The sequence below is a fragment of the Scleropages formosus genome, chromosome 11 (assembly GCF_900964775.1).
Source record: "Scleropages formosus chromosome 11, fSclFor1.1, whole genome shotgun sequence".
Lineage (NCBI taxonomy): Eukaryota > Metazoa > Chordata > Actinopteri > Osteoglossiformes > Osteoglossidae > Scleropages > Scleropages formosus.
Window position 1 is genome coordinate 4037082 of NC_041816.1, and position 26185 is coordinate 4063266.

At 45.9% G+C, this 26185-nt stretch overlaps 1 protein-coding gene across 2 annotated transcripts; it reads right to left on the reverse strand.

Annotated features, from left to right (window-relative positions):
• Nucleotides 1-1048: 1048 nt before the first annotated feature.
• LOC108934533 (rhombotin-1) lies at nucleotides 1049-21734 on the reverse strand. Of its 2 annotated transcripts, none has more exons than XM_029255959.1 (4): nucleotides 21526-21734; nucleotides 8897-9110; nucleotides 4290-4415; nucleotides 1049-1803 (listed from the first exon to the last, which is right to left on the reverse strand). In XM_029255959.1, the coding sequence occupies exons 1-4, from the start codon at nucleotides 21545-21547 to the stop codon at nucleotides 1698-1700; spliced, it is 468 nt and encodes a 155-aa protein (XP_029111792.1). In that variant the 5' UTR covers nucleotides 21548-21734; the 3' UTR covers nucleotides 1049-1697. The 2 variants fall into 2 exon arrangements, with proteins under 2 accessions (XP_029111792.1, XP_018607951.2); XM_018752435.2 differs by lacking the exon at nucleotides 21526-21734 and adding an exon at nucleotides 11216-11311.
• Nucleotides 21735-26185: the final 4451 nt, after the last annotated feature.

Sequence of the window (26185 nt, forward strand, 5' to 3'; positions counted from 1 at the left end):
AGATTGGCCCGTGGTGTTGTTTTCCACTTTATTTATCCAGAAAATGAGCAGTCTACAGCTTTGCACTGGGCCTGATTGTCTGTCTCCATAAATCAATCCCAGAGCTGCAATTAAAACACCCTCTGATGTGGTGTAATTCCTGTCCCACTAATCCTTTATTTGAACACCTGCTGGTCAGGCAGGAAATGTAATGAATTTCCAATTAATGCACACTGCACTCCAGGTTCATTTGTTAGCAGACTGCATCATGGGTGTGCCCAAGATCAGGATGGGCACCCAGGTTCACTCAGCGCAAAATGTCAGTAAAAAGCTGCATGTCTGCTACCATGGTGTTGACAGCTGCTGTTTTTGGGACTGCGAATTGCTTCATTTCTCGTTTTTCTGCTCGCGACAGAAGAACAGCATTGGCGTTGCCTAAACCTGCCGTCACCCCTTCAAACGGCAACATCACGGCACACGATGCTTATACATCAGATATGCAAACAATGGGTTAACTGGGTAACCTGTACATGCACACATCCTAAAAGTCAAAGCAGTGCCGTATCAGGTTATGGGTCTGTTCTACAAATTGACACAGGTGACTTTCTTCAGCTCAGTTTTTGTGGGACAAACAAGTGCTACTGCAGCAGCTTGTAAAGTCACTGAAATACTGCACATGCATTTTGTTATTTTTCGAGGTTGTTTGTAAGAAATGTTTTAAAAAATAAAAAATTAGTGCTTCTTTCAACTGAAGTTTATTTGAAAGATTTTTAAAACAAAGTGCTGAAAAGTTCTGTAGTAAACACACAAAAGGCTTCATTTTAGGAAAAAACTACAAAGTGATCATTTGGTTTAGCAAAATCTTAGATATCCTTTAAGAAGCCCAAAAACCAATTTGTTTTCTGCTCATACTTCCATTATAACATATGAGACTAGATGCCAAAAGTTCTAATAAAACAGGAAATGGCACCCAGTACTCAATCTGGACTCATTGGAGTTGTAAGTCACTCGATGTAGAATAGATTTTCAAAGCTTGTGTGGGAAGAGAACCAACAAGCTACTTTGGGTGGGAAGGCTGTGGGGGAAAAAAAAAAAAAAATCCTAAATCTGAGATTCAAGAGCCTGCATAATACCAGTGTCCTGCATAATGCTCTTCATATTAGCACCAGCTTGGTAAGTAACCTTCTGAGCATTGTTACCATACTTATGATGTATTCAAATAATGCCTGTATTTATAAGCACACAAGTAATTGCTGGTTTGCCACTGTATGGCTTGTTATGAAACAGGACCTGCTTTCTCCAAAGGTGTATATAAGGGGACCAAAAAAAAAAAAAAAAAAAAAGACTGAACATTTAAGAATTTTTAATTCACAATGGTAATAAAATTGCATTACATTTTCATAAAATAAATGTTCCGGTTTATATATACACAGAAAAACATACTGTACAGACCCTCCATAGAACCATACCGAAAAAAGGGGGGGCGAACATCACAAACATACAGGCAATACAGTGCTCAGCTAAGCAGGAACAACTGTACATCAAAAACCGGTAACTGCTCAGTGTTGGGGAGGGCAGAGCCAGAAGTATCACATTTACAAGAGTCCTTGGGGACCAATGAGAATCAAAAAGTATTGCAGGCAAGCAGAGGAGATGCCCTTCACTGGGACTGCGGCTGGGCATCTGTCCCGTGCGAGAAGGCCGTACGGTAGCGGCAGCTATTGAACCTGTGTCTCGAAGCTCCCGTTCAGCTGCCCCTCCTCATAGTCCATCTGGCACAGAATCATGTTGTTCTTCAGGAAAAACTTATCCCCCACGCAGAACCTGCAGGCACAAAATACAAAGCGTACACACACACACACACACACACACCAGCTTTAACATGGAGCAGTGGCATGGCAATGGACTGGAAAGCAAAACAAGAAGCAATTCTGTATTTTTTGCTCATTTATTTACTTTTTCTCATGGTGCTCAAACTACTGACAGAAATAGCTGTGGCTCTTACTGCAGCAATTAAAGCCTTTTTATTTTCTCCACTATAATTGGTGTTCTTTGCACAACGATTTGATCCCTTTGGCTCAACGCTCCCTGCCTCCAGACACTGCATTGTTGGTGTGTGAAGGCCATTGATGTGAGCATGAAGGTGCTTCTTTGAATTAAAAACAAAAAAAAAAAAAAAAATGGTTGGGAAAGATTATGGTGCGTCCAAGCTCGTAAACAAGAGGCCTGGCACCCATTGAAAACATGCCCACTCTCTTCAGCCTGGCACGCATCGCACCAGTTGCCTAGGAAACCCTGCCACGGGGCCAGCCCTCCACACAACATTTTGGTGCCAAATGTTTAAAATGTCTCTCCGTTGCCTTTCTGCGTCAAACCTGCGAGAGAGATTTCAAGAAATAATGCAAAGTACTAATAACTCCATGACGCCGAGTTTTACATACACAGCAGTGGTGTGCTATAGCCGTAGCAGAGCGAGTGACACGTGGCAGTGGTGATGGTTATACCACTGCAGGCCTTTTGTGTTGGTCCTGCAGTGGCACTAAGAGGTTAGGGAAACCGAGAGACTTTGCTGACTGTGTGGCATTGTAGCTGTACTGCACATTCTTTACAGTTTTTAAAATGATAATTATTCAAGGGTAGCATGGTGTCTCAGAACCTGGGGTAAGGGTTTGAACATAGCTGAGACTCTGGCAAGATGGCAGCGCGGCAGCACGCAGCAGCCACTTCGGGTCACGCTAAAAACTGCCTACAGTTCACAGCCCATGTCCGCATCCATGTACCGTGTCTTCATTTACCGTCTTGTACTCCTGTTCTGTGCTGCACCATGGTCTCCGGAGAAACGACATTTCGTTCCACTATATACAAGCTACAAAGAGGAACTGAGGAATTTGCATGCATGTAATCCTCATGTTTATGTGGGTTTCCTCCCACAGTCTAAAGGCATGCGTTTCAGTCGATTGGTGACTCAGAATTGGCCTTTGTGTATGTTTGAGTGCCTTGTGATGGACTGGCATCCTGTCCGTGGCATACCCTGTCTCAAGCCCTCTGCTTCCAGGATAAGATCCAGAACATCAGAATCCTACACTGGACAAACGGTTATTAATAATGGATGGATGGAATTATTGGTTTATTGCTTAGTGGATGCAATCAGCCAAAGCACTTATATACATTTGTAAACCTGGATTTCTATCTTTAACCACCAGTCTACCTTGTTGCATTTACACAAGGTGTAAATCAGCAAGGCTCGAGCAGGAGACGCAAGTGAGCAAGTGCTACCTAGGATTAGGTTCCGGTAGCTCATTGCTAATGCAGCTTATTAGTGACAGAGTTAAAGATGCTGGTTAGCGGGACAGGTGCACGCGAGCTGGCTGTTCAGGAAGGCTGATGGATAGGCCAGGGGGCTGAGGGATCAGAAGTCATTCATCTGCCTTGACTTATAATTTTCTTTCCATGTTTGGGCAAGATGTGCTTTTAATCCCCGTGTGTATAAGCGTGCACGGACTGTTGAGCACACGATGTTCGAAAACCCAAAATTCACCGTCTCAGCTGGGTCAGAGTCCTTAAAAGCCTCTCTAACGCCATGCCTTATTGTATGCGCTCTAAACCCCTCCAATGATTTGGAGGGATATTTTGAAGGATGATCTCACAAAAACTTAATTTTGTCGGCTGTAATTCCTCCACCTTGTGCTTTCAAAGGGAAACATCTAGAGTGTTTTGAAGTGCTCATGCTGGATTTATTTTCCTGCTGTAGCTTACAGACACCCTTTAAAATAAAGTCTTCAACATTTCATCAGTCTTGACATTGGCCTGACAGCTGTATCACTGTAGATACACAAACTTAAAATTGTTTTTTCTCAATCTTATAATCCTGCACTGCAAAAAAAAAAAAAAAAAAAAGGTTTTGTATTTTAAAATGTAACATGTAAGACTACTTTTAAAGGCTTTTCTCACTATAATAAATGGGCGTCCTATTGCCTGATCGTCGTTGCCATTCAAAAATTTTGCGAGCTATTAAACTATTTGAAAAATATTCCAGAACATTTAAGAGAAAGCACAGATGATATCCCTGTGGGTTGATTGTAGAAATGCAAAAGATGTTGTGAAAGATAAGCACATGGGTTCTATGGAGTGGAAATTGATCATCGCTGGGAACAAAGCTGCTTGAGAGATAAACTGAATGTAACGGGACAGGTCGAGCTGAAGAATCGGACCAGGGAACACGTGAAAGGTGGCCACGGTCGGAGCTTGCCGTCCTTTTTCGCTGGGGCACCGGCACACATTTGGAGAAGGGATGTCTCTTCCTGCCTTACCTCTGGTTGCAGAGCTGACAAGCGAAGCAGTCCAAATGGTAAACATTGTCTCTGGCTCTCATCACCATTTCAAAGGCTGGGATCAGTTTACTGCAGGCTGCGCAGTTTCCCGTCGTACCGAAGAGCCTGCGACACAAAGCGGAGGAAAAGCATGAGGCGCAGAAGTACTGGCAGAAAGAGCCCAGCGTGCAAATATTCACGGCGGACGCGAATCTGTCTTGGCACATGCTTTGTATTTTTTTCCTGTTTTTTTTCCGTTAGCGAAGATACAAACACTGATGCGGATTCTTTACTAATGATCTAATTAGAATGATCACATGGTTCTAATCCTGCACTTCAAAGAGTTTCCCCGAGCGTGGAAAGGGAGGACTGAGGCTTCCCATTTAACCGTTGAAAGCATTCCCTCCGTAAACCAACATTGCTAATGAGGCTTGGTTCCTGCCAGACGTGATGCGCAATTCTGTAATATAGTCAAAAGATAGATGCACCCAAGCAGACCGCGCTTGTCCCACCACCCACCCCGCAAGAAACGTACAGCTTCAAGAATGTATGGAAGTGCACCTACAAAGATAACCGTGACATTAGCGTACGGGACAGAACGAAGAGCGAAGGCTTCCATCGCCGATGCTCCTGGACCGTTGTGGCTTCCACCACAACAGGGTCAGTCTGTAACCAGTCTTTCCTCTTCTGAGCATGACTTAAGCACCTTGATCTTGCATCAGATTTACGGTTTAATTTTCCAAGTGCCCAATCTCATGTTTCATTTGGGATATTCTGAATGTACAACATCGTATGCATTTGGCGGTGCAGGCAAGCAGGCTGGGCGGGAGATATATTTGGGATTAAGGAAGGCGAGGCTGGCACGATGGGCTGAACGCCACAAGTTTGTACCGCACCGGGACCTTGGTTTCTCTCTGATGCTCACTGCTTGTCGCTGGAAGAGCCTCTCCAGTGGACCATGCTTTAAATTACCAGAGGCTTCCCCTGCAGAGTAGGGGCTTATGAGAGCACGGGTAGCTACCCGCCTGTTTATTTAAGACGTATTAATTTAAGTAATGTTATCTAGAGAGACTTACAGTACATGGCCACACTGGCTAAGTATTAAAAGTGACGAAAATATGCAGCGGTACCACAACATCACTCGTGTCCTCATTAATTGGACGAGTGCTTTGGGGCCTTTAGAGGTGCAAAGTGGCATAACTGCATGTTCCAGGGAAGGCAGTGATGTTGACACAAAGTGCTGTGACAAAGGCACGTGGAACACAGAGCATTTCAGTAATGCAGTTTAGTGAAAACTGATGTCAGATTTTGGATTCATTGTGCCGTCAGTGACGGTTGTATTTGAAAAAAACTCAGACAAAAGAGCCATTAACTAGATAAACATCAGTCAGTCTCTGCTTGCAGTTCCCACTCAGTGTCATTTTTGGTTATTTTCTCAACAGTGCAATGTATAATTTCACCCCAATATTAATTACTCACTTGAAACACAAGCCCATACAAAGCCTTAGAAGGTAGAGGGTTAGGGTTGTATTCAAAGGATTTACACCTCCTCCACCAAGATGAAGCCCCTCCTATTAGAAGCCGGTTCTTCTGCGCACGTGCTGGAGGTCTCCCACGGAGGCCGAACATTGCCAGCGCAGCAGCCGAGCACGTTCTTTTCCAGCATAAGTGTGCACTAAGCGACCAGTTAAGGTGACATGCCGTTACAAGTAACACTAAACAGGTCACACACATACAGGATTCCATTCCCCCCCCCCCCACCAGTTCCCATCTGCCGTGGTGTACTTTCCCTCCCAAAAGTGCATGACACACTGCATGCCACAGCAAAAGCGATACTTGAAACTGGAAGGTTGCATTAAAAACCTCTTTGGCCACAAAGGTTTTGTGAGAATGTCTTAGGACAGCTACTGTACCTATCACCAGTTCTCAGCAAATGATATAGCGTAACAGATGAGTTCAGTGCTGTGCTAAAGTACCAGGAGGTCAAAGGTCTCTGAAGGGTTTTAAAAGATTTGCATCACCTAGGCTGCTACAAAAAGGTCCACCTGAACCTTTTTGTAGCAGCCCAGGTGATGCAACTCTTAAAACCCTTATGATTTATGATTCAGATGGAGATTTTTTTAAGCAGTGGAAAGCAACAAATGCAACACAGCAAGGGGGGGGTTAGGGTTTAGCCTTGCAGTTTCAGGATTGTGTGGCCCTCGCTGGCAGCAGTGCTGGTTCAGAGTACTGACCACAACCAAACCTAGTAAAGGATGTACTACAGACTTCCAACAATTAGATCACCGATCCTGGAAGTTTAAAATAAAATAAAGGATTCGGGCTTATCGATACATCTCAACCTCTATTACAGCAAATCTTGTCACCTGTGAATTTCAGACCTACATTTCTTCTCGCACAGGAGGAAATCCAAACTCTCCCCAAACGTGAAGACGGACATCCTAACTAAGACTTCAATTAGCTGCACAAAGGAAGCCAAGCCTTTTGCAGTGAAAAAAAAAGTATGTACACACCTGTCCTACTTTCTTGCAAATCCAGCAATGACAAGTGTGTGGATTAGCAGAGACAGATGTTCCTTAAAAACTGTTTGAACAAATAGACTGAAGAACTTCAAACTCTCAGGATGCTTCTGTCGCCTCCTTGTCTTCCCGAACGTTTCCCTCTAAACGGGTTCCAGCCATTCATGTCCAAGGCCTGCTCCTCCATTCGTCTGAGGATTACTTTTTTCTCTGTGTATAGGTTTCTTAAATTAAATTAACTCAGAGGGAGGAGGGGGAAAAAAAAAATAAAAAATTTGTTCCTCACTTTTAGGCTTAATTCTTCATTTTCTTTTTAGAAAAACAGAGTTAAAAGCATTGTGGTTTTATACTTGCTCATTTATATTACATTAAAAGGCGTTAAAGATTAAAATACATCAAATTGATACAGGCATGAAAAGAAAACCGTCTTCCTGGATACATTTATTGGCAACAAGGATATACAAAAATAAAAGCACGCCTGGTTATTCCACCTTTCATAGCAAGGTCACCAGATCTTCAGCACCAGGAGAGCGAAGCAACTAATTAATCCATTGTTCTGTGCAATAATGAAAGTGAATAGTAAAGACCACCAATGAACTCAGCCTATTTATGGAATGAATTGAATGTCAAGTGGATTCAGAAACTCGTGACGGCAGCGTCGAGGCAGCACCGGTGAAGGAGGTTCAATACGCCGCACCCTCCGACCCCCCCGTTCCGAAGGCTGAATACCGATGGAGCAGCTCTCATAATTAATATTGTGTGGCAGAACTCCAAAAAACACAGAAATGAAGGTACGTCTGATCCTTTCGCCTGCTCTTAATGAACTGCCACAGAATAGATGGTGGTGGGGGCTGGGTAAGGCTACACAAGTATGCTGCTTCATTATGGAGGTGAGCAGATGCATTCTTGTGCTAGTGTGGTGGGGAGGGGGGCAGGATCTTTGTGAAGCCAGCATCACCTGCTCTTAAACCTTCAACTCCAAACAGCCTCTTTTTAGTGTGAGTAGGAAAGTTTTTAATTTGATTCATAATAGAATTCATCTCGAGTGTCCTCAGGCGCTAAGTGGCGTGCATTTGTCTCCGGCGCAGGAGCAGATGAGTGAGCTAGATTTCATTAGGCCATTAGGGCTGAAGCAGGAAGCCAGAAGAGCTAGAGTCTGCTCTGCTCCCAGCCCTGCCGTCCTGAAAGACACTTAATCCACTGCTCGCTGCATTGCCCTCATTTTTGGGCTGAGACACTCCTAACTCCACACTACTGCAGTGTAAGCATCTCAACCAAATTATGTATATCGCCACTTGATTGATTTCTTCTAAGAGGAAAATGAATCACTTGGTGATGACGGCAGGCCCCTTAAGCCATCCCCCTGAGGTGTAGCCATTTGGGGGATCATGTTTTAATTCAGCCAAATGTACTGCTTCAGGCTAAATAATTTCATCTTCCTCTCATTACGTGCATTTTATTATTACCTCATCCTTACCATCTGCCCCTTTCTGGGGCACAAAGACAGCATCGTTGTTAACCAATCCAAGCTCACCTTGACAGCATCACCTCTCTGTAAGGACTAGGAGAAATAATGGCTCCTCCCAACATACTCATTCCTCCTAGATGGTCATCCAGGCAAGTGTGTTTCTGACCAGTGGGGGCAGATGATGCCAAGTCAACGAGCAGGGGAAAGCTAGGGCCCCCCAGGTAATCGCCTCCTGGATAAATAATAGCACGTGTGCAGGATGCCCCAGGGACTGCGACTCAACACCCACAAAATAATCATGTTTAATTTAGGAAGCAAACGATCCATGCGTGGGGACACGAAACCCAACGGAAGCAGGGGTCGTACCCAGGTGGGGCCCTCACAGTCTACTCCCTGCTACTGATGCTCACTGCCCTTAGACACAGATCTTACAAGGCCACAGTACCCGAGTTCGCTTGTGCGGTTCCTGAATACATCGCTCTGGAAACAACTGGAACACGTTCTTCCTTGTGCACAAGCACATGCGTGTATCTTCAGCTTTTAGGGACAAAAATCTGAGGTTGCAAGAAATAAAAGATATAGCTGGTGCTATGAATCTGAACGGTGGTGGTAGGTCTTACCTCAGGTAGTCCCTGCGACAGAGGATGAGGTTGGCTTTCGTGTAGAGGGTGGAGCCAACCTCCCCCAACCGGCAGTCGCAGCAGGCGCATTTGAGGCAGTCCTCGTGCCAGTACTTGTCCAAAGCCTTCAGCAGGTAGCGGTCCTTGATCTTGCGGTTGCAGCCGGCGCAGCCCTTCTGCTTGCCCTTGGGCTGCACAGAGAGCATCGGCACACCTGCGACGGCGGGAAAACATGTGGACCCCAACGTTAGTCATTGGCCAGGTGCACGGGGTGTCTTGGGGCCCATTTCTAGGCATCCCAGTGCTTCATAGTAGTCACTGGATTTTGTCATCTTATGTGAACCTTCTCACCTTAAGGGATTTTCCCTTAGCCATTTGCTTTGTAAAAAGCATCAGTTCATATCGGAAAATAAGCTATTTAGTGATTGATGCTCTTAAATATATACTGTGCTCACCGCCACGGTTTCTGCACCGATCTGTGCACGATGCTACACTATTGATGTTTCAAGCTGGGCTTTGCGCTCGGCCAGCGATTCAACAAGCATTTATGTTGCAAGTCATTACTTGTCATCATAATATTTATCCATTCTGCTGAATTTAGCCTAGCAGCAAGTGCCCTACATGGGTGCGTTTGCCATTTACGGATGTCGACCTTTACGCGATGGTGGCCGTCAGCTCGACGTCGTCATCGCGTCCACCGAGCTCGCGATACGTACTACCCTCTCTGCGGTGTCACTTAAGTTGACTCATGCGCCCGCAACTGACTGGGAGTAAGTAAGTAAACCTGCAAATTGCCCCACTGTCACCCAGGGCCCCCACTTTAAGTGCGCCTTTTAGGCTCCTAAAGGACAAATAAAGTCCATTTAATAACTGCTGTAAACACTAATAGTCTATCTGCGGTTGACATTTGCGTTTGGGCTAAAAGCCACCCCCCGGCCGGCGCTGGTAACACATCCTCTCTCTCTCTCTCCGCGCACTAACGGGTTGGAGCGCAGCGGAGAGCACAGCGCAGCGCCTCTTAAGACAGTCATACACACTGAGCTATCGATCCGCCGGGCAGAACACGCGGCGCCGGGTCTCTGCTCCCAGAAACCTATTTCTCTGAAGGACGGAGCTGGCGCTGGCAACACGGTCTCCTGCTCGTAACAAGGAGGGAAAGGGGGGAAAAAAAAAACCCTTCCACTTTGAAATTAGAAATGGTCAAAGTGCAGCACACAGTTTAAAATCTCACCTGCCTTGTAAAACACAGGAGGGGCGGAGGTGAATTGCTGTAGGTTGTCATTTTTTTACTACTTTTTTCATTTTTTTTTTTTTTTTTTTTTAAAACCAAAGCTTTACTTTTTCTTCAGCTAATGGGCACAGAGCAGTCCCCCCCCCCCGGTGACCCTTTTCCCTCTCCCACACACCTCCAGATTTGTACTGCAAACTTTGGACAAACTATACATCAGCATGTCTGTGTTGCACAATTAGCATTTCCCCTTGAAAAAGGGTACATTGTACAAGCGTGGGGGGGGGGGCAGTAGATGGGTGAGAGTGGAAAGCTTGTTAGTCAAATTTATAGCTCAGGTTTGGGAGTGAAAGCCAGTGCCGGCACTCTTCAGCCATCTTTATTCAGAGTTCTTTATCAGAAGCGGAACAGGGGAGGCTAATTGGTACGGCGCAGCTGATGGGAGCCATTAATTAGCGGCGCGGCGGCCCTCCGGCGCCCTCACCTCCTTCCTCTCCAAACGGGCCTCCTCGAGGCCGCCGCGGAAGGATCACAAACCAGGCTATAAATACCAATGTTCGGCGTAAATGAAGCTAAAAAGCTTCAAATTGAAGCGGAGCCAGCTGAAGGCGGTCGGCTCTACCTGCATTTCATGGCTTGTTAGAGCATCTGTGCAGGTGCACCGGGAGGGAGAGCTCGCCTGTCAGACTAGCGCGGAACTATAAAAAAAAAAAAAGCTAATGAGCGGTGTCGGCGCGAGAGCGTGTAGCTGGGGGCAAAAATAAAATAAAACTGGGTCCTTCCAATTCCCTCCAGGACCCCGCCAAAATATTTAATTTTCCATTTGACGACAGCTAATTACCTATTCTGTTTGCTTTAAGTAAGAGAACTAATTATACACAAAGGTCAGCGTTCCTGCGAACAATGAGCTACACGAGCATCTTTCGCACCGCTCGTTCCGTTGAAGAAACGGAGCTCCTTCTCTGACTGGCTCCATGCTACATCTTGTTATTCCAGTCCCTTTGGAGCGGTTCTCACGTGCGCCTACCTGGACGAACCAAAGTTTTGAGGGGGGGGGGAGGGCGAAAAAGCAAAAAAAAAAGCTGACCTACATTTTAGGCTGCTCGAAAGTCGGAAACTATAGCTCCTGGCAGCGCTGCTCCGCTACGAGGGTCTAGGGCGCGTTGCTCAAAGAAGGCAACGAAGTTTCTCGCGTTCTTTCTCGCCATCTCGCACACACTTTAACGTGCAGCCTCTGCGATCGCTGTCGTCACGCCACGTGGAGCAAGAGAGCTTCACCCTCGAAAGCCGGCAGGAGGGCAGTCCGCTTTAGGAAGCTTCAGAACAATAGTTGTGAAACTAAAGGGCCAGGTGGGCGGCGTGATGCTGTGGAAGTAGTTGAAGAGGAGGTCGTTTTCGCTGGAGCGCACGCATCGCCACACTGTGCTCCCCGGGAGATCCCATAGCTAGATCTGTAGCTCCCGCCCAGAGCTCCGGTTCGCCGCCTCCGAGAGCAGCGAGGAGCTACGATATAAACAGAAAGAGGAGCCAGGAGCACCCCGACCATTTAATCCGATCCATTTAACAAATGCCGCTGACCTTCCGGTGTCATTTAGTGTCACGGAAAAGCACACTGTCACCATTGATTTGTATTCCACAGCAAGAGCATTTTCTGTTAAAAGAAAAGGACTTTACCATGCCCAACACCTTTGCCATTAAGAGTCTGGACAAGCCCCTGTTGTCTGCCTGCTTCCCCCCCCACCGTTTATCTTGTTCGAAAAAGATGAGTTTTCATTATGGAGATAGCATTTGCTTCCCCACTTTAGCTCATTTCAAGTAGCATTCCTATAGTGATCAGAAATCATATCAACATAGTGACCTTTTTTGATGTGCGAGATCAACAGAAAAAGATTTGAGAAAATGCCTCCAAGCTTTCCAAAGTGCTCATCACATTTAATGGTTTAATCTAATTAGAGAAAGGGAGGGAAAAGCCCTTTGATCAAAATCCTTGTACATCTTTTACAAGAGCAAAGGAAAATTGATATATTACACTAGATGACTAGCTAACACTGATAGTGACTGAAGTGACTTATGCAAATTAGATGTACATATTTCCAAAATATGAATTTATCTGGAGCACATACACAGTACATTTACTCATTTAGAGAATGCTTTTCTCCCAAAAAAAAAAAAAAAAAAAAACACATCTCAGAGAAATACAATTTGTACACTATTAGGAGAGAGACATGGTTGCAGACGTGTGATTAAATAAACCGTTTTTCATTTCGTGCACAGATGTTCATCGCACAAGTAGGCATGTAAAAGTCATAGACGAATCCTAATCACCTTCCTACAATTTTTTTTTTTTTTTTAAAAAAAGGTACACAAACATTTACAGGATTAGCAGCTGTTTAAAGGCTTATCCGGGCATGATCATAAAGAAACGGTGCATGAACATTTACACAATACATGAGCTTGAGAGATGATGGGCGAAGTGAGTCCGGAAGAGGTGAGTTTTCAGACCCTTCTTGAATATAGGCAGTTTCAGCAGTTCTGAGTGGGAAGCCATTCCACCACAATGGAGCCAGAACTGAGAACCCCCATGCTTGTGATAGTTGCACAGCAGGTAGCTCCGGTGCCTCACAGCTGTCCGGCTGTGTGTAGTTTCCATCTTCTCCCCCGAGTTTCCTTCAGGTGCTCTGGTTTCCTTCCGGTCAAAAAGATCATGCGAACTCTAAATGGCCTAGAATATGTTCAAGTGAATGACTGTGTGATGGCCTCTTGTGTAGGGTACACCCTGGGCTTTTGGGATAGGCTCACGACCATGGTGATCCTGCATTGGCTAAGCAGTTATTGACTAGGGGTAGATTACTTAAGGATGTAAACAACCCCCCCCGTGAAACTCTTTTTTACATCACAATTCCCAGGCCTCAGCCTCCCCGCACAGTAACAACCTTGCTTTTTTTTTTTTTAATCCTAAAGCAGGACAAACTTTATAATGGTATAATCTCTCCAGTTGGTAAACTGCTGAAGGTAGCAAACTGATCTGTGTTAAGTTTTGAACTAGAGCTTTTAGGGGTAGTGGGAAGTACAGGAGTCCTCATTAGTGTAAATGCTGGGTCTGAGTGGTGCTATAGGAGGGGTCTCTTCAGCAGGCCTGGGGTGTAGAATAGTGACAAGAGCAACTGCCCCTGCCATCAGAGCATGCAGGTTTAAATCCCCACTCCTACCCAACGCGCTTACCCTCAAACTGCACCAGTACGAACTATCCTCTTGTATAAATGAGTAAATTGTTGTAAGTCACTTTGGAGAAAAGAATCAGCCAGACAAATGTAAATGGAATTGGGATATAGGGCAGGCACCTGTAGCTGCTAGACTAAATGAGGGCCACACTGAAAAGCATTTTATTGTTTTTGTCGTCGGGGGGGGGGGGGGGGTCCAGCTTGTTCACAGGTGGACATAACTGCCGCAGTGGGAAAACTTGTGGGGTTGAGGGAAATCGCATTTAGCATGTCCACGCGGTGCGAGTGCATCGCTATAAAGGCAGCGCAAAAGTTGTTCTCCAACACTACTTTGCTTATATTCTTCAAGTGGCCAAGTCCACTTCTGTTCCAGCAGGCAGCGCAGAACCAGCATACCAAAAGGGAAGTGGCTCATTAACAAGGCCCGGGGCCTATTTTTTTTGCAAAACCACGTAGCCTGGCGGCTCTAACAAGCCCTGGTGCGGCGTCCCAGGCCCCGACCCCGGCTGCGCTCAGGATAAGGGAGGGTTTTGTCTTGAGGAATAATTGCCCTTTTCACATGTTACAAGTGTCCTGACCCCTGCAGACGGGAGACGCTTCCCCCTCCTCGCTGTAATTACGGCTGATCCCCTCCAAATGAGAGCGCTGCACACGGCGTGCGCAAACGGCGGCCAAACGTGCGGATCGGAGGAGAAAGGGGAAACGGTGCAGCCGACAGAACGGTCTGGAACACGGCTGCCTTTCTTTAGCGGCTGCTCATTTCCATCGCGTCGGACTAGCGTCTCTTTCTCCCCGAAGTCAGCGCTAAGACCCATCCCCTTTCTAAGGTGTGTGGGGTGCACAGCATTACATTTTTTTTGGTGCGGTTTGGTCTCCAGCACGGTCCCAATTAACGTACATCTTCATTAGGACTGCCTTCTCCCTCTTTGTGCCGACCAGTTTAGTCCCCCCCCTGCATTTTCAGACAAGGTTAATTAAAGGAGCACATAAGAGACATGCAACAGCTTTCCAACTAAATTCATTACAGCTTATTTTGGGAAGTGAAAGTTGGCAGTGTCCCCCCCCATAGTTACACAGAATACATCGTGTTCCAGCACATGTTGTCCCATGGGCCTGCCAAGATCACAGGTTCTGCAAGGTGTGCCATGGACAGCTGTGTCCCTCAAGCAGCCCTTGCTTCCCTCCTTTCTATATCATTCTTACAGTAAGCGTTGGGGTGGGGGGATCTGTAACAAGGACTTTGTCAGACAGTGGCCGAATGTAGGACATGGAACAACGCATGACCCAGTATCCGAGAAAGCTGTCGTGTCCCCCGCCCCCAAAACATCCTCTTATCTGAGAAAGAGGGAAGTCAAAAGCAATGCGAAAGACGGGAGCTCTTCCGAAACAAAGAAATGCTTCTTGAAGGCCACAAAATTTGGATTGTCTTTGCCAGTGCACTCACGGTTTACCTGGAAGCCCCCCCCCCCCTCAAAGTGATGGAAGTCTGTTGCCAGAAGGATCTGCTTTGTGATTTTTTTTTGGTTTTGTTAAGGCTGATCTGGCAACAGAAGAGAGGTTGATGTTTTGCTACAGATCTATTTTAGAGGGATACAAGCCAAGTTGTTAACATTCCCACTGACTAAAGTTTCCAAATTATTTTTAAGCATTGCACACAGATGAGGGGGAAAAAAAAACCCATTTGAAAGCTTGTCTGCTTAGAGTGTGGAAAGATTTCATCATGGGTTGGTACCCGATTCCTAACAATCAGTGGTGCTGCATCTGTCTGCCATGAAGTGCTGAATATAGCGCAGAAACTCTTTCATAGTAAAAAGCACAGTAAATAAGCACAAATGAAAAATGCATGCAGGAGGCATAAAGAAAAGCCCTTCAGCCAGTCGAAGTGCCGAAGATGAAACGGGAGAATTTGCTCCTCCCTGGCAATTATGGCATATTTTCCCATTCCAGAGGGGTAGATGGGGTGGCGTTGCAACTGATGCTGAGGAACAAAGGGCAGGATACCATGTGAGTCAAATAATGAGTTCTCTGCAGGGTGGTGTTTGCTCTAAAGCAGAAGGAACCTAATTCTACATGTAACGTAGAATGTATAACACCACTGTGCAAGGGTAAAGAAACTCTGAAGCAAATTCCCTGCAATAGTGTTTGCATCAGTAAAATCTAACAATACTAAATAGCAGAAAGTGTTACAGTGGTGCAGCAGGTAGCATAAGTTCTACTACAGTGGATAAGTCCTTGGAGTTTCCTCCTACCTGCCAAAGACATTTCAAGTGAACTGGTGACTAAATTGCTCTTATGTGCGAGAGAAGAGTATGATTGTCCTGGGGTGGACTGGCATCCTGTCAAGGGTGTACCCAGCCTTCCGACATATGCTTCTGTGATAGGTTCTGGTCGGCCACAATCCTGCACTGGAGAAGCAGTCATAATGGATTCATAGATGGAGCCTTGAAACAGTTCCCATATCTGAAGAAGCATTCTCCAATGTTAAGGTAGTAGTTTCTTCAACTCTGTCTGCTAAAATAAATGTGAGACATGAAGTAGGACCCCCGAAAAATTCGATGAAAGGATCACGAAAGCAGAGCAGTTCAGACAACAGACAAGTCGTTGCTCGTTTGCCTCCCTTCTCAGCCATTTTCAGTGGCTCTTTAAGGGTATAATGCTGTCAATGTACTCTATTTGACCCTTGAAAGAAAGGGCAGAAACTCTTTGGCCCCATCAAACATCCAGAGGGTAGAACTGCAGGCTGAAACTGTACTCCATTCCATGATAGTAATGCATCATTCTAGCTGCCCATGTCCAAGCATGATAACTTGTATGCCATCAGTGGTAGGGGGTGCTTGATGGGTTGGTTCCAGTTTGGGCTCTAAACTGAAAACTGAATAAGTTTAGTTTATGGGAAACTGATAAATCTATGAGGAACATATGAAGGATTAAGCCAGTTGTACTGATCAGCCCATAGATAGAAGAGTTCTGTTGAACAATCATGACTACAAAATTAGCAACAGCCTTGACTTATTCCACTTTTTACTTTTACATAAATCAACTGCATCTCTGCATCAAAATCTCTCCCATTGATGTAATGCACTTTCAGTATTGCTCTCAGATATGGTGCTTTGGAGAAGTGTCTGCTAAAAGAATGTAAGAAGCTGCCATCTTACCAATGTATTAGGCATTATACTGGGTGGTCTGCACAACCATTCTATCTATGCATTTTTGTTGATTAAAAGGATTTTCTCCATGACGACTTGGGGGCACCTGAACATCTCATTGTCAGGTTGCATTTTTAGCAAGTAGCCTGAAGACCAGTGCTCTCCGACACCGAGAAAGAAAAGGGAGTACTGTACATGTAAATTGACTTTGTGACAAGATCATTAGTAAGTAAATTTAAATAGCATTTAAAGCTATTAGCCTGATTACTTTGTATTAAGTTGCCCACTGGCCAGAACTCATTATGGCTTGACTACTGTAAAGCATTTAACCAAGCGTGTCTACTAGAGCACGTTGGGATGTGGCTGCACTATCCAAAAACATTAACACACTAGAAGACAAATCCCCCCCTCCCCAACACCTTTTTGGAATAGTAAATTGAAATTGCATGTTGAGCTAGAAAGCATTACCTGCATCATAATTCAGCTGTGCGACACCCTGACCGGGTTTCACTAATTCCTACCAGCTCTCCTAGAAATGGAGGAAAGCAATGGAAAAAAGTTGCAGTGAGTTTTTAAACCAGAGTAAAATTAACAAGCCTTCCATCTTTAACAAGTAAAGATCAAAAAATAATATCTGTATCTGGAGGCTATTTTGGGAAGGATTTAGCAAGGTCATCATCTGTTAACAAGCTCAACGGTAGATCAATTTTGTTCCAGAATGAAACTCAAAGGCATAAACTGATACATTGCAGAGCAATTGCACTTACGGTTCGATTTTCACATAAATTATTCATTACAATGATTACCAGCTAGCAAACATTGTAAAGCACACAAAGGATTTACTTTGCGTGCGTAAATACCTTTCGGATAATATTTGTTTTCCCTTCCTTGCGCTCAGCTTCTTCACTGGGCTGATGTAGCAGAGGAGGTGTCGAAAAAGGGTTGGCTTTAGACAAGGGCAAAAATGGCAACTGATGAATAAGAGTCATTAAAAAAATGAACAACTCTATAAGCAATAAAATCCTGTCGTTGAAGGACCTGAAAAGAAACTGGAACTTGACCATGCTTTAGTGTGTACCCTAATTTTACAATCAAAGGACTATCCCAACTAGGTTAGTGTAATCTTTGTCACAGCACACTAAGGCAGGAAGGAAAGTAAGCCATCACAACTGATTTTTCTTATATAGGCCCACTTAAGGTAGTTGGACCAGATGAGAATACACAATTTGCAACACCTACTTGAAACGCCAGCAGTTCTGGCAACTGATCGCGTGAAAAATGACTACTGTGGGGAATTGGAACGGGGGTGGGGGCACCCAATCCGCTGAACATGGTAGTCGAAGGGTTGCGATCCAACAAAGGTGCGTCCGATGACCTGCTGTATACCTGCGTTGAGCACGTGCTTCAGCAGTTGCAGGGACTAAGCCCTGCGGCATGAAAGAGCTTGCGAGCGTGCTGCAACAAGGCAGCCCAGGGGAACAACATGTGGTTAAAAGACCAAAAGGAAAGTAAATTAAAAACCACATACTGTAAAGCCATCAATATGTAGCTGTATACCCTCTTTCAGCAGAGCATGTGTACCATTACCGGGAGCAACTCCACCGAGACGGCCATCACCGCGTTTTCTGCCGAGCTACTCGCGGCCGGGTGAAAGGGCTCAGCCTTTAAAAGACTGATATAACAATACATTCCTACATCCATTTTTAAATTGAAGTATTGCTTTCCAGAACACCGTTGCTCCGCTGCAAACGTGGTACAAGCCCCATCAAGCCGCCGATTTTAGCGTTTACCCACTAAAAGGGCAGATCGGAAACAGCCCCTTGGACATCTGGGACCACGTGCCATATCGCGAACCATAAATCAAAGCTTTGTTTCAGAAGAATTGGAAAGTTATAATCTATAAGGAGCGTCACATGAAGGGGCAGGTACATTGGCCTAGGCTTGTCCCACTTTGCCTGCAGTTTAAAACAGGAAACAGCGCTAACAGTACTAAATCGCAGTCCTCCTCCTGGAATCAAACCATTTCGGTGTCAAAAAGGAACTTGAGGCCTCCTGCTCAGTGCACTTGGACAGTCTCTCTGGCAGCTGTCACGAAAGATGACGAGATTCACACAAGTGACCGTTTCCTGCCTTTGTACTATTTTTTTGACGACTTGTGCTCTGCTCCTCGAAGGGTTAGAAGCGACCAAACAGCTGCCACCATTGCAAATCTAATTTAATATAAAAACTGAGTTTAAGTACGCAATTTAAGAGTTCCAACTGCCTCTAGATGGTTACTATTAGTTTTAGACAAAAGAAACAAGGTATTAGGCAGCAGGCAACATTGATGCACTTTCAGTGTTTGGAATTGGCAAGTTTAATTTAGGGTAAGGGCAAGCCAATAAGCTTGGAAAATAGCAAAGAAAATTACTTTGCAGCAGAAAAACTACAGATTCAAGAAATGTATAAAAGTAATCTCCAAGTGGAAATTAGAAATCAAGTTGCTGAAACAGAACAATATTAATGTCCGCTTTCTAAATCAATATAACATTGCTACAAGACAGAATTACTATGGTAACTGTGAAAAGAAATAAGTTGAAAGGATAAAAATTTGTGCCTGAAGCCTAAGTTATATTACAGCAGCTGACAGATTACAAGGTTATACTCATTTGAGACACTGCTTCAGTCACTTCATGAATGTATTTTTCTGGACTACCAGCTGCAAAGATAATACACTAGAAGTACCTCAATAAGGAGAAATTTAGTATAGGTCCTAGAAAATTATGTTCCTTAGAAGCGAACACCCCCCCCCCACCAATCCCAAATCTCTAGTGAGGATACAATCCATCTGCTTCATTGATCGTGTGTGTTCCAAATTGCTTTTCATTAGAATTCAACATGACCATTTTCTTTTAACTTCCTTGGTTATTAACCATCGTGAACCTTCTTGAAATAATGCATAAATTCCACAAGATTTTGAAGGAAAAAAAAAGAGATTTTGTATCAGTGTGATAAATTGCAGCAGCAGTTCCATTGTGCTCATGTATGAAATCACTGGTCACCCCAACAGCTAAGGGTGCAAATGTTGCTGATGTGTGAGATTCAGTAATTAAAGTACTTGTTTCAGTACAATGTGTGTTCAGTGGTCACGTTGCCATCCAGATCGAATTACCAAATAGACTTGTTATTCAATGCGTAATCCTTTTGTTTGTTTAATTATACCAAAAAGATGAAGACCACTTAAGTATGCTCCGTGCTAAGTGTAGAGAAGAAAACATGTGGATTTAAACGCACACTAAAGCGGAAGAATTTGCATACAACTTGAGAGGTGTCTCCAGGAAGAGGCCCGATGGCCAAGAGCCATTTCGGACAATAATTTTGTCACTTCGGAAACATTTCCGTCAACGTCCAGGTTGCTCATTTCAGATGGCAACGCTCATAATCGCACTCAATTCGGATTTCTCCGCAACAAGCCATTCCGCGACCAAAATAAAAAAAAAAAAAAAAAAAAAAAAAAAAAAAAAAAAAAAATGGACAAATGACAGACAGTTCTGGTAAATGGCCACATAAAAGAAAATAAACCTGGATAAAAGGGAAAAGTGGGACAAATGGCTCAATAACCCAGCATAACAAGGAGGTATTCATTCATGCCTGCCCTCCTCCCCCAAATGAGAGGGACATTAAGAGGCCTGTCTGTGAAAGCAGCCCCCGCCCCCCCCCCCACCAGCACTCCACATCTGTGCCAAAATGCCAGCGCAGTCAGTCGGCCGCACCGAGCAAAAGGGTGAAGCTTTTAGGCAATGAGCAGCAGGTGAGCTCAGCTCTTCTGCAAGTCCTAATGCTCCTAAAAGCCACTCTGCCTGCTCCTGTAATTGGGCATCAGTAGTTAATGTACTATTGACTGCATTACATGCTCCCGTGCATCCTCTCCCGCTAATGCCATTTACAGCATCGCTGCAGCGCGCAGCACACGGCTGATAAAAGGCGTCCGAAGCGGGAGCCGCGCGGGCAACTTTCAGCAAGACGGACATCCAGAGGAGACTATTTACACTCGAGTTAATCTGGGCACATTAGCGAAGACGCGGGGTTCGGAGAGGAGGAGGAGAGGAAAGGGGAGCGGAGCGGCATCACTCCCTCCCTGGCTTTATTGCTTTTTACAAGCCGACTAAGTGAAAGGATGGTCCGCAAAAAAAAAAAAACCACACCATTTTCAAAGCATTAATAATCTGTGCCTTTCAAATGCAAGCTACTAGGTTTTTTTTTTTTTTTTTTTTGGGGGGGGGGTGGGCAATTGCCAAAACTCTGGGCGATGACACAGGAATAAGTTAAATCGGGTCCGTGGGAGAAAAGCAGAATCTGGATACCCTTTTAGAAATTAGCACTTTAAAAAAAGGTCAAAATAGGGTTAGATACACACCCAAGTTTACCACACCGGCCAGAATCATGGGTTTCCGATTTAATACCATTTCAAATTTAAACATACCGCGTTCGTGACCTGCGGCGTGTGTCCTCAGTGACAACCGCGGTGTGAGAAAGTGGAGCTCGTGTGCGTAGGACACTGAGCAGCTCCGAAGTGCGCGCGCACACAGCTGGAATCAGTGACGCCGCCGGGACTCCGCACACAAAGGACCCAAACAAGGACCCAAACCGAGGGGTCAAAGACTCGGCGCGATCGGGGCCCTTGGTTGGTGCACCACTAGTTACTTGAGAGCCGCACTCCGCTCCGTCTCTGTGCCGGAGCGACACCACCTGTGAGCCGCCGACAGCGGTGAACATCGCGGCCGCGCAGTCGCGCGCTGAGGAGCCAGGCTGTTTACACACTCAACTCTTGCTCAAAGTTGGAATCCACACTCGAATCGAACGAGCGAGGCGAGAGTCAGAGGGGAGTGTGTGCGGAAAGAGAGCGCGCGCGACGAGGGGGAGACGGGACGCGACGGAGTGCGCGGCTGCTCCACACACACACGACGAAACCCGCGTCCGGCGCTCCACGCCCACTCTCACACGGGGCTCGCGCGCCGCCGCTCGTCTTTCCGATCCCAGTCCCGGTGCTCCTACCTTCCTCCTTGTCCAGCACCATGGTCCTCAGGAGCGAGGCGTCCGGCTGCGTCTCCGCCCGCGCCTCCAGGCGCTCCGTCCTCGGCTCGAGCAGCCGCTGCTCCCGCTCCGGCCGCTCGGGGTCCCTCTCGGCGGCTGTACGGCGCGCACGGAGCGCTGCTCCCGCCTCGGGCTGCGGAGGCGGCGGCGGATCTGCGCTCCAGCGGAACACGGTCGCGGTCTAGAGACGGAGCGCCATGCGCGGCACCGGCGCGACCCTTTACTTGTTCTACTACTGTTCGTGCGAACGCGTAAAATGTAGAAAGAGAGCGCGCCGCGGGGTCTGCGGGGAAATCCGGCGGCTCTCCCTCCCCCTTCACTCGGCGCTCCGTCCTCCGCTACCAGCAGCCGCAGCGGTGAGCGAACCGAGCCGGCAGCCGGAGCGCGTCTCCATCATCATGTCGTCCGCACGTAGCAACGCTACGGATAGAGAGAAGCCGGAGGGAGGAAAAGAGAATCGCTCGCTCGCTCGCCCAGCTGTGGGAACGTGTTCGCAGCTTTCAGTCCGTCTCTCCCGCTCGCGCACGCTCTCTCTCTCCCTTTTTTTTTTTTTTTTTTTACATTCTTGTGTGTGTAGTGCGCGCGCGCGCACACACACACCGAGGCGCTGCGGTTCGGTGCTCCGCTCGGCGCACTGCGCTCTTAACCGCCTTTACTCGCCCCGCTACCGTCGGATACTTAATTCACACACAGGAGCCCCGACAAGTACTCTACACGCTCCTTGTCTGTCTCACACACACTCCCTCTCTGGCTCTGTGTGTGTATATTTATATATGCGTGTGCGTGTGTGCGCGCGCACGCGCGCCGCCCTCTCTCGAGCTCCTCAGTAAGCGCGCGCGGCTCCCGGAGCCCCTCAGATTCCCCTGTTAATTAAATCAATTCATTATGCTCAGATCTGATTAGCGGCCCTCCCCCCCTCTTTGAATCAATTATTCAATACACAAACATAATTGCTTGTGCCAGAGGTGTCTAAGTATTAGCTTATTTAACTCCAAGGACACTAATTACCCCTAGGGCACGAGAACTTTTCTCATTAATTCTGAGGCAACACAAAAGCGCAGCGAAGGGAGAGTGTGTGTGTATATATATATATATATGTACACACACACCCTAATTTATTTAGCTGATGCTTCTCTATGAAGCGACTTACCATTTTAAGATACTTATTAATTCCTCATTTTTACGGGATTAATTGAGCGTAAATATTTTGTTCAAGACTACTAGAAGAGGGAGTGGGATTCGAACCTGCAACCTTTGCATCTAAAGGCAGAGGGCTAACCACTAGGTTACCAGGTCTCATTGCTATGGGTGTACATACATATTTGTACATACATATACATGCAGATGTATTTGTGCATGTGTTCCTGTCTATTTTTGAGGGTGTATGAGTGCATCTTCACCATAAGAGGAAACAGTGATGTAAGTGTCCTTACACACTGCTGCTGCTGCACACACTACATGTTCGCATGTCTCCTATGTGTCCCTGTGTCACACTGAGCTGAGGGCTGGACACAAACACACACACACATTTTCAGAACCGCTTGTCCCACACGGGGTCACGGGGAACCGGAGCCTACCCGGTAACACAGGGCGTAAGGCCAGAGGGGGAGGGGACACACCCAGGACGGGACGCCAGTCCGTCGCGAAGCGCCCCAAGCGGGACTCGAACCCCAGACCCACTGGAAAGCAGGACTGTGGCCCAACCCACTGCTCCACTGCACCCCCTGGACACAAACAAACACCTGGAATATATCACACACACACACACACCATCTAAAACCACTTGTCCTATACGGTGAGCCGGAGCCTAACCTGGCAACACAAGGCAAAAAGGGGCACACCCAGGGCAGGACACCAGTCCATTGCAAGACACCCCAAGTGGGACTCGAATCCCAGATCCACCAGAGAACAAGACCCAGGTTGATGTGGGCCAACCCACTGCACTCCCCCTCCCAGAATGATATTTACTCCCTTATTTACTGGTATTCACCATTTAGGGAGCTCCAGGTCCACTGTTCAAAGAAAGATGTTTTAACAGAAGAGAGCACAGTAAATGGGATGCATTTTCATGATAGATATGGTCACATAGCTGCTGTCTGTCATATGCAATGAGAGTGTCAGTTAAGAGGGTGGAGATACACCCCATATTCCCGGTTCACAAGCGCCGAGTGTGTTGCTGTCTGCCAGCAATGGGCCATCGAAAGCATATCTTGTGTGGTTTTGTTATCACTGCAGATATGTTAATCATAACCGATGGAAAACTGCTTGGTGGTGAACCTAAGTGTTTGGCGACTCGCCGATACAGCTGCATAATGAGACGGGATGTCGTATGAGCACCATGTGACTCAGCAGATGGTAATTGATCACAAATATCTCAGGTCCTATCACTGCATTTGGCCTTCAGAGAAATCAATATAGTCCATTGTGAACCTTTCATTTCATGTTAGAAACGTAATACATTCCTTCTTTCCAATATCCTGACTGTCCAATTTTATATTGCAAGTTAGTTTTATATGATCTGTAGAATTCACCAATCATGGTTATATCCACATTTAAGCAGGCTGCCACGATCATAGAGAAACAATTTGCCCCCAGTGAAATCAATTGTACGCTCCTCTGCCACTGGCTTTTCTGCTTGACATCCCTGACTTTCCATTTCTGCGCTCGGACAGATTGATGACTTATGACCAAGAATGTATGTTCGCTGACCTCCAGTAAAAGTAAGAGGCCCATAATTAATCTGGTCACATACAAAGAAAAGGTGGTAGAATGTCATCAACCTTGGACTTCAGATATCTATTTGAAAGTGAATGTAGAAACATTTTTCAGGGGCTCATTGCAGGAAGAGAAATGCACATAGATGACCGCGTGTGTTTGCACACCATATGAAAGAAAGCCATGTTAAATCAGTGTAGCTGATTTTTTTTTTTTTGCCATGAATAGCTAAAAAAGTAAAAAAAAAAACATTGAAAAATTTCTACGTTATAAAACTATGCATTGCGTTCCACTCGATTTAGACATTTTCTGTTCTGTTCACTGCACTTTAGATACAATATTTACGCAACTTCCTGAGTATTAGTATTTATTCATTTATCTGACACTTTTCTCCAATGGAACTTACAGTGGTAGGTTTCGCTATTAAGCTACATTCATAGATCTGTGTAATTTCTACTGCATCAATTCAGAGCAAACACCTTGCTCAGGAGTGCTACAGCAGGGACAGGGATTGAAGCCTAGGTCATTAGATTGGAGGGCTCTGATCGCTGGTACTCTAATACTTTATCGTCGTGTATGGAGGACTGTTCAGCCGTTCAGCTCGTTCATCTGGCCAGGCTGTGCCGGGTGCTGTGGGCTGCACGCCGTGTCTTCCGGCTCCGGCCCTTCCGTAGTTAGGTGGCCTCCACCGTGTCGCCGTGGACGGCGCGATCCGGAGGCCTCTCCATCCATGAGCGCACTGTGGAGTGGAGCTGAGACACGGAGCGCGGTCCCACAGCGGCTCCTCGGCTGAACACTTAATTAAAATTCACGTGCGATTGCGTGTTAACCAGGGCCCGCCTGTGCAGCGGCTCCGCAGCATCGCTCTGTAATTAACCCCAGCTAATCTGATGGCAGCGCAATTGTTGTGTTGCTCCTCTTCAGCACACGGGGAGTTTATGGACTCATTGCCTGCTTGAGTGAGACGACCAACAGGCTTCTTCTCTTCTTCATAAAGGGGAGCCGGTTAAAAAGGCTCTGTCACATGTGGTATTCAGCACGTACTCAACACGATGTGCTGCTGTCTTGTTCAGGGCCAGTCATATAGCACATCCTTTCTTTAGATCTTTAACTGCGATAGATGAAAGCGCACACAAGTGCCATTTCTCTTTGTGTTTTACAGAAGCCCCCACCATGTATATGTTTGGTTTTTTCCCCCTTTACATGTAAGATCTAAAGACATACACATTCTACCTGTTAGCGGAACGATTCCAGTAACATTGTAATGTGTAAAATTTCAGTGACTCAGTATTTCAGTATTGTTTTTTTTCCCGCAGTGCCATAACTCCTGTGATAAGACAGACAATTAAGAGGTACGAGATTCCTAAGTTACCTTCTAAACGTGGTCTTTTCATGCCAGAACATGTGTACACGCAACAGCTGTGCATTCGAACATAAACCAGAGCGCATGTTAAATCTGTGGGGTGTGGAATTGACTAATATCACCATATTTGATGCAGTGTGTATGACACTTGCCTAACCAGTAAAGAATGTTGTTGGACTTGGAGGTGCTGTGTGTGCGTGTGTCGCTGTCACTGCTGTCACTGCTGTTGCTCCCGTCTGCCACAAGGGGGCGCAAACCCCAGAACTGATGGACGTCTCGTGAAGTGACATGTGCGAGTGGTGTTGATGTCTATTGAACAGAACAGAAAAAAGTAGAGATGACTTAATCCTGCAAATGATCGATTAACTCACTGAGGTCAGCTCTCTGAGTGCATATGTATTTTATATCACAGCGGAAGTTTGACTCAATTCAACATTTTATCCCATTCATATGAATGTATTTTGAGACGAGACACACACACAATTTTTTTTTTTTTTTCCCCAAAGTTACTTTTGAGTCAAAATGATCTTGGTTTCTGCAGAT